We start from the raw sequence: 15,386 nt of genomic DNA, 5'->3' as shown, positions 1-15,386 counted from the left end.
CCAAACTCTTGACTCAAAAGCTCAGAGAGAGACTGAGCAGGAGGCCTCTCTCTTTTTGGAGGGGGGTGGGGTGGGGACTGAAAACCACGGGCATGCAACCTGAGCATGATCACTCTAAGTCAACATTTCTCAGCCTGTGGGTCAGGACTTCGGGGGGCGGGATGGGGGGGGGGTGTCGCGAGAAGTGTCAGAGGGGTCGCCAAAGACCATGAGAAATACAGTATTTTCTGTTGGTCAAGGGTGTTCTGACCCAATTCTATTGTTGGTGGGGTTCAGTATGTTCTTTGATTGTAGGTGAACTATAAATCCCAGCAACTACAACTCCCAAATGTAAAGGCCTATTTTCCCCAAACTCCACCAGTGATCACATTTGGGCATATTGAGTATTTGTTCCAAGTTTGGTCCACATCCATCATTGTTTGAGTCCATAGTGCTCTCTGGATGTAGGTGAACTACAACTCTAGAACTCAAGGTCAATGCCCACCAAACCCTCCCAGTTTTTTCTGGTGGTCAAGGGTGGTGGAGTTCAGAATGCTCTTTTATTGTAGGTGAACTATAAATCCCAGCAAGTACAACTCCCAAATGACAAAACCATACCACCCCCAACCCCATCGGTATTCAAATTTGGATGTATCTGGTATCAAATTTGGTCCAGTGAATGAAAATACATCCTGCATATCAGGCATTTACATTAAGATTCATAACAGTAGCAAAGTTACAATTATGAAGTAGCAACGAAAATAATGTTATGGTTGGGGGTCACCACCACATGAGGAACTGTATTAAGGGGTCGTGGCATTAGGAAGGTTGAGAAACATTGCTCCAAGTCATCAACATATTTATTTATCAAAAGACAGACATCCCATCTTCTCTCCTGTCTCACACTTGACACATGAAATAAATACCATCAAAATAGTTTAAAACTCACAACAAACATAATTGGTACCAACCAAAGCCTATTAATTTCCACTCATTTTGAAGGTTTTTAATTATTTCATAGGCTCCCCTGGTGGCACAGCAGATAAAATCAAAAAGGTTAGCGGTTTAAATCCAGGGAGGGGGGTGAGCTCCCTCTGTCAGGTCCAGCTTCTGCCAACCTAGCAGTGTGAAAACATGCAAATGTGAGTAGATCAATAGGTACCGCTTCTGCGGGAAGTTAACGGTGTGCCAGGATCTTGGAGGTGTCTATGGACAACGCCGGCTCTTTGGCTTAGAAATGGAGATGAGCACCAACCCCCCCCCCCCCCGAGTCGGGCATGACTGGACTTAATGTTCCCTTTCCCTTAATTATTTCATGCCAGTTTGAAGCAGATTTTTTAAAGAGTTTTAAGGACAGGCAAACCCACCTCACTGTGGGAATGATATCTCTGGGGTGCTGGGCCTGGACATGGCTTATTGTAATGATTTCCTGAATTATCCATGATTTTTGGTAATCACTCTCCATCCCGGAGTGGATTCTTCATTAAAACAAGAGTCAAAGGCCCCATTTACACTGACCATTTAAGCAGTTTCAAAGCTGTATTGAACAAAGTGCGTTTGCTGCGCATTTATGGCTTTTTCCCTCACGTTTTCATGGGAGTTGTGCCAGTTTGAAGCTAGCTGTGAACTGCATTAAATGGTCAGTGTAGATGGGTGATTTTTGTTCTTCAAACTCAGTCTGTCTATCTGTCTATCTATCCACATAATAAACTTAAAATGTGTATGTGGTAGAAGTGTCTACTTACACAAACAGGCTATAGTTCCAAGTGCTGAGAAGCCCCCAAAGGCACTCCCTCCACTGACATTGCAAGTTACAACGAGCACCATGAACATGTAGCCGAAAATCTGCCAATGTCTTCCCCAAACATTACGGCCCACCACGCAAGAAATGCTTCCATTCTGGGACAATTTCATCCTAGTTTTCACATGTTTCCTCCACCACAGGCAGGCATCCCAGGGTTCCTTGTGTGGAATTTCCATGACCCCGCCCTCTGCCTTTCCCTTGACCCTTTCCTATGGCACACAGCAAACACAGAGGAATTTGATCAGCAACTGAACAGACTGGAGGGGTTTGGGGGACTGATTCAACATGATGGAAGTTGTAGTTCAGCCTGCATCAAGGCAGAGCACTGTGACCCCCTGCAATAATGGACCTGGACCACATTTGGCACGCACAACCCCCATGACCAGGATTTTTTTGGGTAAAATGACCTTGATTTATAGGTGTTGTATTTTAACTACATCCAGAGGGCACATTGAACACAATCAATGATGAATCTGGACCAAACTTTTTAAGAATGATGGGATTTGCCATCAAACTTTCTAAGAATGATGGGAGTACCTTCACTCACTTCCAGAGACCACTGCAACCCCTACGAATCACGGATCAGGACCAAACTTGACACATAGACACCCCCCCCCCCCCATGACCCACTATACGTCCTGGTGAAGTTTGGAGGATGGGCCATGGAAGATGGGATTTGCAGTACCTTCACCCAATTTGGCTCCCATAGATCACTGCGACCACCACACATGACAGACCTGGACTAAACTTGCCACACAGACTCTCCATGATGCAATTTTTGTCCTGGTGAGGTTGGAGGTGGATGCACCAGGAACAATGGGATTTGCAGTATCTTCACTCACTTCCAGAAACCACTATGACCCCCACAATTGATGCACCTGGACCAAATTTGGCACCCAGACTCTGTACGATGCACTTTATGTCCTGGTGAGGGTTAGGGGAGGATGGGCCACAGACAATGGGACTTGCAGTACCTTCATACACTTCCACAGACCACTGCGACCCCCATAAATGACAGGCTTGGAACAGACCTTGATTTTGGGAGTTGTAGTTCACCTGCATCCCGAGAGCACTCAGCCCAGCTGACAATGGATCTGGACCACACTTTGTCACACAAGCCCAACATGGCCAACTGCAAATACTGTCAGGATTGGGGGTGACTGCCCTTGGCATATGGGAGTTGTAGTTCACCTGGGGAGCGAAACCCCTGTGCCAGCAGGACTGAAGACCGACAGGTCGCCGGTTCGAATTCGGGGAGAGGCGGATGAGCTCCCTCTATCAGCTCCAGCTCTTCATGTGGGGACATGAGAGAAGCCTCCCACAAGGATGACAAAACATCAAATCATCCGGGCGTCCCCTGGGCAATGTCCTTGCAAACGGCCAATTCTCTCACACCAGAAGCGACTTGCAGTTTCTCAGGTCACTCCTGACACAACAAAAAAAAAGTTCACCTGTACCCAGAGAGCTCTGAATCCGGCTGATGACAGATCTGGACCAAACTTGGCACACACACCCAACATGGCCAACTAGCCTTGGGAGGATTGACCCATGATTCTGGGAATTGCAGTTCACACACATCATAAAAATGAAATCACGTTCTGGCTTTTCCCAAAGAAATAGGGTTACTAATTAACTACACGATATTACCTAACACCCCAAAACAAACAATGCCCTTTTCATAAACCCGGGCACCTGAAGAGAACCATTTCTGATCCTGCCTTCATCCATGCATGTTTTCAATGGATCATTTAGAGTTCAGGCATGGTGGGAGACCCGAGATTTCAGACAAGAAGGACCATTGCATTGATCTTCCACAGATGAAACAAGTGATGCTCCTGACCTTCAGGAAATGTGGCTCTGGGATCAAGCCTTCAGAGAGGAACCATAACGCATTTAGATTAACTGGAACTATGTGCAATGACTATGGAAATTACATGGATTACGACTGCGGATTGGGTGGTTTTATACTGAGAGTAATGTTTTATGATGTTTTAATGTATTTAATTTTGATTTTGATTTTAATATATTTTAACTGTATATTGTTGTGAAGGCACTGAATTATTATCTATGCTGTAAGCCGCTTTGAATCTCCTCTGGGGTAGAGAAAGGCGGGATATAATTATAGTAGATAAATAAATAAATAAATACAAAATGTTACCAAAAAAAGTATTTTACCATATACAGAGTAAAAATGCTAGATGTCCAGAAAACAAAGAGGCACAAGAGATCCTATTGATACATATGTTGGATAACGGAGTGCAGAAGAGTATTTCAAAGGAAAATCAATCTGTGCTTTATCATTTATAGCAAAGCCTTTGATTGTGCAGATCATGAAAAACGATGGATTGTTCATAAAAAATGGGTGCACCACAACGTTTGATTTTCTAAATGCGTAACCTTTACTCAGGACAAGGGCCACTAAGAGGACAGAAGAAGGAAATAAATTGTTTCCAGTTGGCAAGGGGGTAAGACAAGGCTACACTTTATCACCCCCTTTGTTTAACTTCACTGCCAAGTCCTGCTTACATCCCTGGGAAATAACAGGAAAGGGAGGGGCAAACTGACTTACAACTGAATTCCAAAAATGGCATTCTTGGCAAAAAAACCGGATTTGGGTGTTTTCTTCCCTCTTTGCTGTTCTTGTTGTAGCTGGGCTTTCCAAATGGGAGGAAGAAGTCCCCTGCTGACCCATAAGCTGACCACTGCCATGAGGAATGGGTTCTTCATTCACACGCAACCCTCCCAGTCAGGTTTTCACAAAGATGTGAAGAGAAAGCAGGGAGGCTTCAGAAAGAGATCAAAAAGAATCCACAGCTCCACATCTCTGGAGATAAAGCTCCTCTCATGTCTCAGCTGATGGACGTTGCTCTCCATACTTAGGGAGTAAGCTCCAGTTGGCCTTTTCCATACAAATAAAAGAAGGGAAGGAGGGTCTCTCCTGAGAAAGAGGCTGGAGGGTATTCAAAGATCAGGGCTGCTGCATCTGCATCATAAACGGCCACCCGACCCCCTTCGTAGTTCAGAGTCACTCGGACCCTCTTGGGCTCCTTGCTCAGAGTCAGGCGTGGGAACGCATCGCTGTTGGAGAACCTTCCCACTTGCCAGACCCCAGCATCAGGACCAAAGTAGCCGGAGTCCTTTCTCCTCACAGACTTTTTGGCAACTCCTACAGTCCATTCTTCCTCACTCCCCACAAGGACTTCCCAAAAATGCCTGCCTTCTGTGAATCCCTCCTGACCCAGAACGAAAGGATACTGATTGAATCTCTCAGGATTGTCAAGAAGATTTTGCTTTTTCTTTCTATACGTCCCATGCTGGCAATTTTCAGAGAGGATGAGACAAGGATGGGCTGTGTCTGGATCCAGAGTCACATATACTGTTGGTGGTAGAAGCAGATCAGAGGTTAAGAGAGAAAGAAAGAAAGAAAGAAAGAAAGAAAGAAAGAAAGGGGGGAGGGGGGGGGAGGATAAAGTGATGGGAGATCGGCTTCCATCTCTGATTCTAAAAAATGACAGAGACATATTCCCTCTCCCTCTCAAATCCAGATTGGTTCTACATTATGCTACTCTCCTTCTTAACAGCAACATTTGAGCATGGGGAGCCCAGACTATGACCCTGGAGATTCCTCTTCAGTCATGGAAACCCACTGAGTAAATTTGTGCCAGTCACACACTCTCAGCCCCAGAAAACCTTATGATAGGATCTTCTCGGTTTACCAGAAGTCGGAAAGAATTTTAAGGTAGACTAATCATCTGGTTTTATGCCAATATCAAATTCCCACATATTTTACATTGGGGAACGAAACCTATTCTTTATCTAGGAATGCATAAAGTATGCCACTAAAATAAGCTTGAAGCAAAGAGCCAGTGTTCAGGTTATTTTGACACTCTTTGGGAAATTCTATACATAATCCAGGTACATGCCATTTGTTCAGAGCTTTAAAAATCTACTCAGACAGGTTAACTACTCTCTCAGCCTCAAGGCAACGCTCTGTGAAAAAAATATGTTTGTTTGTTTACCTTTTTTCTGCTGAAGCCCAGATTCCAGAGAGGCTGGAGAGAGAAAGGAGAGAGTGAGGCTTCGCACAACATGGTGACTCTCAGAAACCCAGGAGGAAACAACGTGGGAGTGCTGAGATCCTGCACCCAAGAGACATAGTGTGACTTCACCCACAGAGAGTTACGTCTCATTGATCAAAATGTTCTGTCTGGGAGTCTCCAAGTCCTCCTGAGTAACTCAATTGTAATGTCATGCTGGGGGACTAGAGATCCCTACAGAGAACACCTCTCGAAGAATCTCTTGTCCTCCAAGTGCAACTTCTTTCAGATGGTCAACTTTTCACTGGGCAACCTAGGCCCCCTCTACACTTCCATAAAAATCCTGATTATCTGCTTTGAATAGGATTATATGGAAATGTAGATTCATATGAAGGAGGCCTCAAGGGTCTCTGAGTAAGGGGCTTTTGGGTGAAAAAGCTAACAAAAATCAGCAAAAGAGAGATACCCTTTCTCTGACTTAAAAAGAGCAATATGGAAGAAAGTGTTTTTTTAGAAACGAGATGTGACATTTAGAAGGTACTTCTCACACAGGATGTTTGTGTTGAGCTTCAAATATTGTTTGTGAAGTGCAGAGGCCACGTGCACAAAAAGGTACTTTCCATCAAAAAAGGTCAAGAGGGGGGGATGGGAAGAGAGTACTTTTCCATGTTTACTTCAGGGTATATATTTGGTTGTCAAAAGCCAAGACGGGACAGCAGCAACTTGTAGGATAGCATCTGCGTAATGCTATCATGCTGTTCGTCTCTCTTCATGAAGAGACTAAAATAAAAACCTTGTTTTTTTATCTTTAAATGGGACTGTCTCTTTCCTTCCGTGCTCCCGCGACTGGGACCTGGAAAGACCCAATCAAGGGTCTCCAGCACATATACTCCAGTTCAAAGCAGATAATGGAGATTATTTCGGGCCTTCAGATCAGCCAGGGAGGCCCTCCTATCAATCCCACCTCCCTCACAAGCGAGGTTGGTGGGGACGAAGGAGAGGGCCTCCTTGGTAGTGGCCCCCGACTCTGGAATGCCCTCCCCAAGGAAATGAGGCAAACACCCAGTCTATTAATTTTCAGGAAGGAGTTAAAAACCTGGCTATTCCAGCAGGCTTTCAATAATGGCTAAGAGCATTAACCACCTTAGCAGACAGGACTTGAATGGTTGTTAGAACTATAACTCACAGTGCTGGATATCCTGATTATAGGAATTGGTGGGTTTTCAATGGCACATATATTTCTACTATTTTTAGAGGGCAAAATAGTTTTTAAATTTGTTTTACTAATGTTTATATTATTGTGTTTTTGTTGAGTTAAGTGATATGTGGCGATTGTCAGTGCTCTATTATTTATTGTATTTCTTTATTGTTGAAAGCCCTGAGTCCCTTCAGGGAGAGGGGTGGGATACATACAAAGATGATGATGATGATGATTATTATTATTATTAATCTACTATCTTCTTTGAGAACATGAATTATAAACAGTGTAGAAGGGACCCTAGACATTTCTCAGTATTCTCTCAGGGTTTTTTTAGACCAACATTTTCCCCCTTTTCCTGGAGATGCCACATCCTTCACCCTTGCGAATGTGGAGAGCTGGCTGTCCAATGTTCATGATCCCTTTGAATCAAGATCACGAGATACTACAAATTGTTAATAAAGGAATGGGTGCCCCACAGCATTTGATTTTCATAATGTGCAACTTGTACTCAACCAGTTATCACATTTGCAGGCTACATGAACCAGAGTAAGGCCTATCAGGGTCCTCTCCATTTTCATTTTGTTTTGCTTCACAAGTGAAATGTGATTCCACACTTGAAATTAAAAAAAAATTAAAATGGCACTGTTCCATGATCCAGGCAGACTCCAAAATGGGGCCTACACAGAGGAGGGTAGTCCATTTTATGGGAAGAGGGAGGTTGGGAAAGTTGAAGGAGGAAAACCGTTTCCTCCATTTCGCCTTTTATTCCCCCCGCTCCTTTCCCATATCATAAGCGATGGTTGTTTTGACAATGGCAACATGTGTGGGGGGAAATAACATGAAAACAGGGGGAAATGGTTTAACTCCTTCAACCCTCAAGCTGCTTTGAGTCCTCTTCGGGGGAGAGAAAGCGAGATATAAATATTATAATTATAATGGGTGCCGTACCAAAAGATATCAGCTGTCATTTGGAAACAATAAACATTGACAAAATCACGATCTGTCAACTGCAAAAGGCCGCCTTTCTTGGATCTGCGCGCATCATTCGAAAACACATCACACAGTCCTAGATGCTTGGGAAGTGTTTGACTTGTGATTTTGTGATATGAAATCCAGCATATAGATCTCGTTTGCTATGATAAACTGTGTTTTTGTGTCAGTACAATAATAATTATAATCATCATCATCATCATTATCACCTTCCCCTGTCTGGATATTGAAACAGTACCGAAAAAATACAGAAAATAATACAGTTTTGTTTCACATTTGAAATGGTTTCGATTGGCATTCCAATAGTGGCCCTAACTTTCCAAATGCTCTGGAACTTTTCCCCCTTCCAGATCAATGTCACATTTCATGAAAATCCTTGCAGACATTCTCCCTTACCTCTGAATTGCTTCATGACACCCTCCAGAAAAGGGTTTATATCACAGAAGTCCCAGATCTTCCACTTTAGGGCAGGAGGAAAGGCTGCAAAAGCCTCACATTCCTCCTTATTCTTATACCTGGAGGAGAAAGAATAATATCAGAGGATGCACAAACAGAATTAATGCAGGTTGACACCCCTTTAACTCTCCCATCGCTCAGTGCTATGTAATCATTCATGGGGCCTTCTCTGGCAAAGAGTGCGGGTGCCTGGATTCCACAGCATTGAGCCATGGCAGTTCAAGACAATTTTAAACTGTGAACTTTACATTTACATTCTATTGGTACTGCATTTTAATTCTTGCATTCTGCATTTCAATATATGTATTTTGTGATGGTGTGTTGTCATGTACATATTGTATGCTATGTATTCATAATGCTGTCCTTTGGCTGGATTTGTCCTGCCTCAAGTCATGAGGAGAGGTGGTGTTCTGTTGCGCGCCAGGCTTGAAACGAATTGTTTTCAAAACAGGACATGCAACTTTAGCCCAGCGGGAAGCCAGGGGGCCCAAAGAGAAATTCGTAAGGATTTTCACCATAAATAGTTTTTAGAAGGCTTGTGAAGTATAACAAAGTCTTTATTGGTGAACAATCAAGAGAAACGTCCTTTGTCTTCAAAAAGTTAAACAAATGCTTCCAGGCTTTTGTGCAACTGGTGGCTTCTAACTGTTACTTTTACTCTAAAGGAAAATCCCTTTCCAAATTTCTCCCAGGCTAACTGTGAACCTAAACCTAACTGATGTGGGCGCCACTACCAGGTTGAACTGCATCTCAAAGCACCGAGTGGACCTACCAGTAGGCCTGTAGTCACTTCAGCTGGAGTTCTTAGATATTCTATTTATTTATTTATTTAGAAGTTTTCTATACCGGCCTTCTCATCTCAACGAGGGACTCAGGTCGGTTTACAGCATATATGAAAGTACAATAACATATAAGTACAACAAAGTGCAAAGTCATTACATATTACAATAGTACAATAAAGTACAATAAAACATCATCAAAGCTGTTTTTCCCTCCGAAATTCCTCAGAGCTTTAGGGTTGAAGCCTTTGTACAGGAGAAAGTCTGTACACATCCTGTACATTGACTTTCCTTGCTGAGACTGACTGAAAATGGCTCCCTTCCCTTCTCAGTTGTCCTGAACAGAGGGCGGAACCAAACTTAACGATAATGGACAGGGGGCTTGCCCTATAACTGCAAACTTTAACAGGAAGCCACCCTCCTACAGAATCCCAAGCCTTGGGCTGCCAGCAAACATTTAATACAAGGCAAATAAAGTGGGAGTTTCTGGTACAGCTGTACCAGTACAGGTGGATAACAAATTAAAGTTGTTGTTGTTGTTGTTGTTGTTGTTGTTGTTGTCAAATTGCATTAATGCACCACAGAATCATAGAGTTGAAGGGATCTCATTGGCCATCAAGTCCAATTGTCTGTGAACACCAGCGAAACACAGATTCCTGCAATGCACTGCTGCTTTTGAGAATTATGTATTTCATGCGGAAATCTGAGCTTTTGTGGGAGTAGGAGAGGAAATGAACTTACCCTTGTAAGAAGCTTCTGATATCCTGTAAATGAAGGAAAGAAAGAACTCAGCAGAGGCATTTGCATGGGGACCACTCTCATCCAAAACAACAGGGTATCCAACTAATATAAATCTTTGAAGAAAAACCAGGAGGGCGAAGGAAAACTCCCTCCACAAACTAAGGAGGAGATGGGTAGAGCTATGTCACCATTGGCACTATTTTGCAAACACCTTTTTGGCTGAGCCATCAAAACACTGGTCAAATGCAAGGCCCAGTATATTAGGAATCTGGATCTCTTCAGTCCAACCAGATGCAATGCAAGAATGCACAATCAGAGCACTCCCACCAGATGGCCCTCTGATTACTATTTAAAAACCTCCAGAGAAGGAGACTTTGCCACATTCTGAGTTGTAGAAACAGAATGGTTACATATGGGGGCTGGCAATTTGTTTGAGCAAAGTTGTGCAACAGTGAAGAAGCTAGGGAAAAAACGAGTGAAAGAGCCAGGTCTGTTTTGTTAATTAAAGATATGTATGATTTCATATATCTATAGCTATATATTTGTAGATGTTCCTTGGGGCAAGTGGGTTAAGGGAATGTTATCTCTTTATTTGTCTTTCTCTTGAGGGTGAGAAGTTGGGGCTCAGGAGGTGAAGGAAAGGTCAGTAGTCACAGCCAAATGTTGGCTCCATGGGTTTCCACAGAATCACAAAGCGTTAGGGCTTCACAGAATCCTAGAGTTGGAAGAGACCTCGTGGGCCATCCAGTCCAACCCCATTCTGCCAAGAAGCAGGAAAATTGCATTCAAAGCACTCCCGACAGATAGCCCTCCAGCCTCTGTTTCAAAGCCCACAAAGGAGGAGCCTCCACCACACTCCAGGGCAGAGAGTTCCACTGCTGAACAGCTCTAACAGTCAGGAATTCTTCCTCATGTTCAGGTGGAATCCCCTTTCCTGTAGCTTGAAGCCATTGGTCCATGTCCTAGTCTCCAGGGCAGCAGAAAAAAACCTGCTCCCTCCTCCCTGGGACTTCCCCCATATCTTTATACTTGGCCATCATGTCTCCTCTCAGCCTTATCTTCTGCAGGCTAAACATGTCCAGCCCCTTAACCATTTGCAAATCAAGCAGGGCTCTGCTTATGCAATAATCTACAATGAAAGTTTGTGGAAGATGGATGTCAAAACAACTAATGGAAGAGCACAGGCATTTGGGCATCTGCAAACAAATTGTGCACTGATACTCTAAAGAAGGTGAAAGTTTCATAAAAAGAATAATTATTGATCATGAGACATGGATTCAAAGAAGCCTGAGAGTAAATGGCAGAGTATGGAGTGAAAATATTCTCAGTTGCCATTTTTTTTATTTTAAAAAAATCATAAACCATCAGCTGGAAATGTGATGCTTACACTTTTCTGAGATTCTCAATGGTCAGTACTGGAATATTATCAGGGAAAAGTTTCCATAATTTACAGGGCTAACTACACAGAAGTGCTGAGGTGTAACATTCAGACAAAATGCAGAGAACTGCTATCTGAGGGTGTTGCGTTGTTGCATGGCAATGCACGTCTGCACAGTGCTGCCAACACCCTGCAAAACCTTTGTTTTGAAGTGTGAAAGCATCCTCCCTATAGTCCTGATCTTGCCCATTGGACTATCACCTATTTGGATCCCTGAAAGAAACCCTATGAGGATGAAGGTTCATGTCTGATGTAGATGTGTAGACAGCAGTGAAGACAGCGGTCCATTCATTTTAAATAAGGGAATACAAAAGCTTGTTGACAAATGGACTAATGGTATTGAAACACAGGAAGATTATATCAAAAATGATGTGTTCGTATTTTCTGAAAATGAATTAAAATAAATTCTGCATCCAGACTGCATATCATTTTTGACATGTTTTGTGTGATCAATTGATCTGATGGGTTACCAAAGGCTTTCATGGCTGGAATCACTGGGTTGCTGTACAACTTTTGAGCTGTATGGCCATGTTCCAGAAGCATTCTCTCCTGACGTTTTGCCTGCATCTATTGCAGGCATCCTCAGAGGTTGTGAGGTCTCACATACAGCTCAAAAAACTTACAGCAACCCAGATCGATCTGATCTCTTAGAGATAGAACCCAACTAGTGTTGTTGTTGTTTACTTGTTCAGTCACTTCTGACTCTTCGTGACCTCATGAACCAGCCCACGCTAGAGCTCCCTGTCGGCTGTGGTTAGTGTTAAATTAATTTATGTTACTTCTTTGCCTTATAAACACAGCACAAAGCTAATGTCATACAACAGTTTGTGCACACAGAACCATGAGAAAACCGAAGTGTCACTGTCTCAGCTCTTACCTGGAGGAGTTCACTTGCCGGCTGCTGATGCTTCTCCTCCATCTCTTGGATGAGACTTGAGAGAGAGGAGAGTTCTTTAGAGAGTTTGGACAGATGTATTTCCATTATGGCTGAAATCTCCTTCTCCACCTCTTCCATTTTTGCCAGCAGATTCCTCTCTTGTTCTTCTAGAAAGCGGTGCATGAGCCTGAATGCAGCCACAGTCTTCGCCTTCTCTCTCTGGGTTTTCACCTAGAATAAAGGAAAGGAGAAACAGGAGTGAGAGGCAGAAAGAGGGTCTTTGGAGTGAGTTCTCTGGGTTTCTTTGAAGTGGGGTTTACACTTCTTCACATAGAAAATGTCAGTGAAAGCACTTTGTGAAGACCTGCAAAGGCCTGACACTGGAATGGGTTTGGGTCAATATTTTCTGTAGGCCATTAGGTCTCTTACAATGGGAGATATTTTTCACAAAAGGAATTCCGTTTATTCAAACTCACATTCAAGGTTACAATAACAAAAATAATAACAACTTTTTTCTTCTACCCTTCCACCATCTCCCTAAGGGGACTCGGGGTGGTTGGCATATGGGACAGAGTGTCCACAAGACATAAAAGCAAAACAATCCATCACCACAAAAACACAAAAAAATGAAATATGGTAAAATTTAACAATCCAGATAAAAACACAATTAAATAGAGTATAAGAATATAAAGCAGCAGCAATGAAACCTCCATCAAAACAATGCTCGACAAAAACCAATAACTAAAATGGGTGTGAACAGGCTAGAAAAGGGGGGCGGGCATGGGATAGTCAGTGCAAAGCAGCGTACCACAGGGCCCAGGGACTGGATGAAGAGCAGAGACCAGAGAACTATCTGGAGAACTAGGGACTTGGCATATGTAACTAGGGACTAGTCATTCTCAAATGCTTGCTGAAACATCCAGGTTTCAAATCCCTGTGGAAGGAGGAGAGTGTGGGGGCTTGTCTGATCTCTCTGGGGAGGGTGTTCCAAAGTCGGGGAGCCACCACTAAGAAGGCCCTCTCCCTTGTCCTCACCAGCCATGCTTGCGACAGTGGTGGGACCGAGAGAAGGGCCTCCCTGTTAGCCCCCATCCAGTCCATCATGGCTGCCAGGTACTGGTCCAGGATCTGGGGGCTTCCTTGGAATTTGGTGGAAAGGAGTAATAGAGTTGAGTGTCTTCTGCGTACTGATGGCACCGAACTTCCAAACTTTTGTGTGAAGCCAGGAAATTAGGCCATGCCTTACATCTGGCCTGTGTATATTTGAAACAAGGATGAGGGTTTCCAGGGAAATGGGAGCAATGAAGGGGAGGGGACAGCGTGAAGATAGGAGGCATCAGGCAAATAAACTTGCAGTTGGAATTTTGTTGCGTTCCCTAATGCATGCTTTTGAATTAAAGCCTTCCAGCTTTGTTTGTGAGGTAAATATTTGCCAGAAAGCTACAGATCCAGACATGGGGAATAGAATGGAACCTTGCAGGACCCCATAGGTCAAAGACCAGGGGTCTGAGCAGTGGCTCCCAGCTTCACCAACTGGGTGCAACCCTCCAAGAAGGAATGGAGCCACTGCAAAGCAATGCCCTCAAGACCCTCAAGACCCATTCCAGAGAGCCGCCCCAGAAGGATAACTTGATTGATGGTATCAAAAGCCACTGAGATATCCAAGAGAACCAACAAGGACACACTCCCCCGTCTATCTCTTTTTGGAGGTCATTCACCAAGTAGCAATGACACTTACAAGCAAATCTTGGCTTTCTTGTGCTGTGTCTGATTTGTAGGCCAGAATTTTCTCTCGCTCCTTCTTCAGAGTCTCCAGAAACTTCCAAATCTGATCCTGAAGAGGAAAAGAAAGCTCTTAGTCACTGCTTTTCTTCAAGCTTTAGAATGGTTTCAAAGACCATACCATTAACCATACCATGTTTATTGAATTTTATGGGAGCTTTGGATAATGTTGATCTCTATTGGAAGCCCACTCTTCTTATGTTACTACTGCTTCCACAATTTTCTTTACTCATAAAAAGTCCCTCCAAATGAAAAAAAATGTGTGATGCCATGTTCGTCCTGCTGCTGTCTTGCCTCCTCCTCATGTTTTCCCCATCTCGAGTTATTGTCAGTGAAAACCCACCTATAGCGCACACTCCTGCAATGGTCCTGTCACTTTCCTTGATGCGATGGGTCCCTTCCTCTTCTGTGCCAGCACGATGGCAGCAAGATCACATCAGGGCTCAAAGTTATGGAATTTTGGATTTGTGGTTTGGTAAGGCATTGGCACACTTTGGCAAAAAATGCAAAAGACCTTGTACAACTGCAACTACCATGGTTTGTAGCATTGAGCCATGGCACTTAAAGTGGAATTAAACTGTATTAATTCTATAATGTAGATGTACCCTTGATTCCGGAAAACTTCTGGGTCTGGGGAAATACTGAACTGCCAGCCACAGACCTGTATTGTAGGGTGGAGATGCACCACAACACTTTGTTAGGGGGCCCTATTTTACTCCCTCCTACCTTGTACTCCTTTGATGCTTCATCCAGAGGGATCACTTTGTGGTTTTCGTGCTCCTTTGACCTGTCGCACACCACACAGATGGGGACTTCGTGGTCCTTGCAGAAGAGCTTCAGGGGCTCCTGGTGCCTCTGGCAGAATCTCCCCTTCTCTTTCACCTTCTGGCTCCCCAGTTCCTTGGCAATCTCCACCAGGTTTGCCAGCGGCCTAATTGGCCTGATGTCCCCTTTCTGCACTTTCTCCCTGCACTGTGGGCAGGAGGCCCCTTTCTCCTCCCAGCATTGATCCAGGCAGGATTGGCAGAAATTGTGCCCACAAGAGATGATCATCACAGGCTCCTTGAAATACTCCAAGCAGATGGGACAGGCCAGTTCCTCACAGAGCTTCTTCACAGGGTCTCCAGAAGCCATGGCTGCCAATGCCACTCCTCTGCGAGGACCAGGCAAAGATGACAGCTTTACTTTCGTTTCTCAGACTTTCTCTTCCCGGAAAGCAGCTGGTGACTCCGCCTCTGCCCAACCTCTGGTGCTGCAAGGACTGAGCTCTCCAAATGCCTCAGCCTTCGGGAACCTGGACAG

General features: G+C 44.0%; 1 protein-coding gene across 1 annotated transcript; it reads right to left on the bottom strand.

Moving 5' to 3' along the window:
• Positions 1-4,646: 4,646 nt before the first annotated feature.
• On the bottom strand, positions 4,647-15,326 carry LOC137096298 (zinc finger protein RFP-like). The gene is made up of 7 exons (XM_067465406.1): positions 14,811-15,326; positions 14,041-14,136; positions 12,303-12,533; positions 9,988-10,010; positions 8,408-8,526; positions 5,803-5,835; positions 4,647-5,159 (listed from the first exon to the last, which is right to left on the bottom strand). Exons 1-7 carry the CDS (start codon positions 15,216-15,218, stop codon positions 4,660-4,662), a joined length of 1,410 nt encoding a protein of 469 aa, XP_067321507.1. The 5' UTR covers positions 15,219-15,326; the 3' UTR covers positions 4,647-4,659.
• Positions 15,327-15,386: the final 60 nt, after the last annotated feature.

This window comes from Anolis sagrei, chromosome 2, assembly GCF_037176765.1.
Source record: "Anolis sagrei isolate rAnoSag1 chromosome 2, rAnoSag1.mat, whole genome shotgun sequence".
Classification (NCBI taxonomy): Eukaryota; Metazoa; Chordata; class Lepidosauria; order Squamata; family Dactyloidae; genus Anolis; species Anolis sagrei.
The sequence above is the reverse complement of the archived record's forward strand: the minus strand, read 5'-3'. Positions and strand labels throughout refer to the sequence as shown.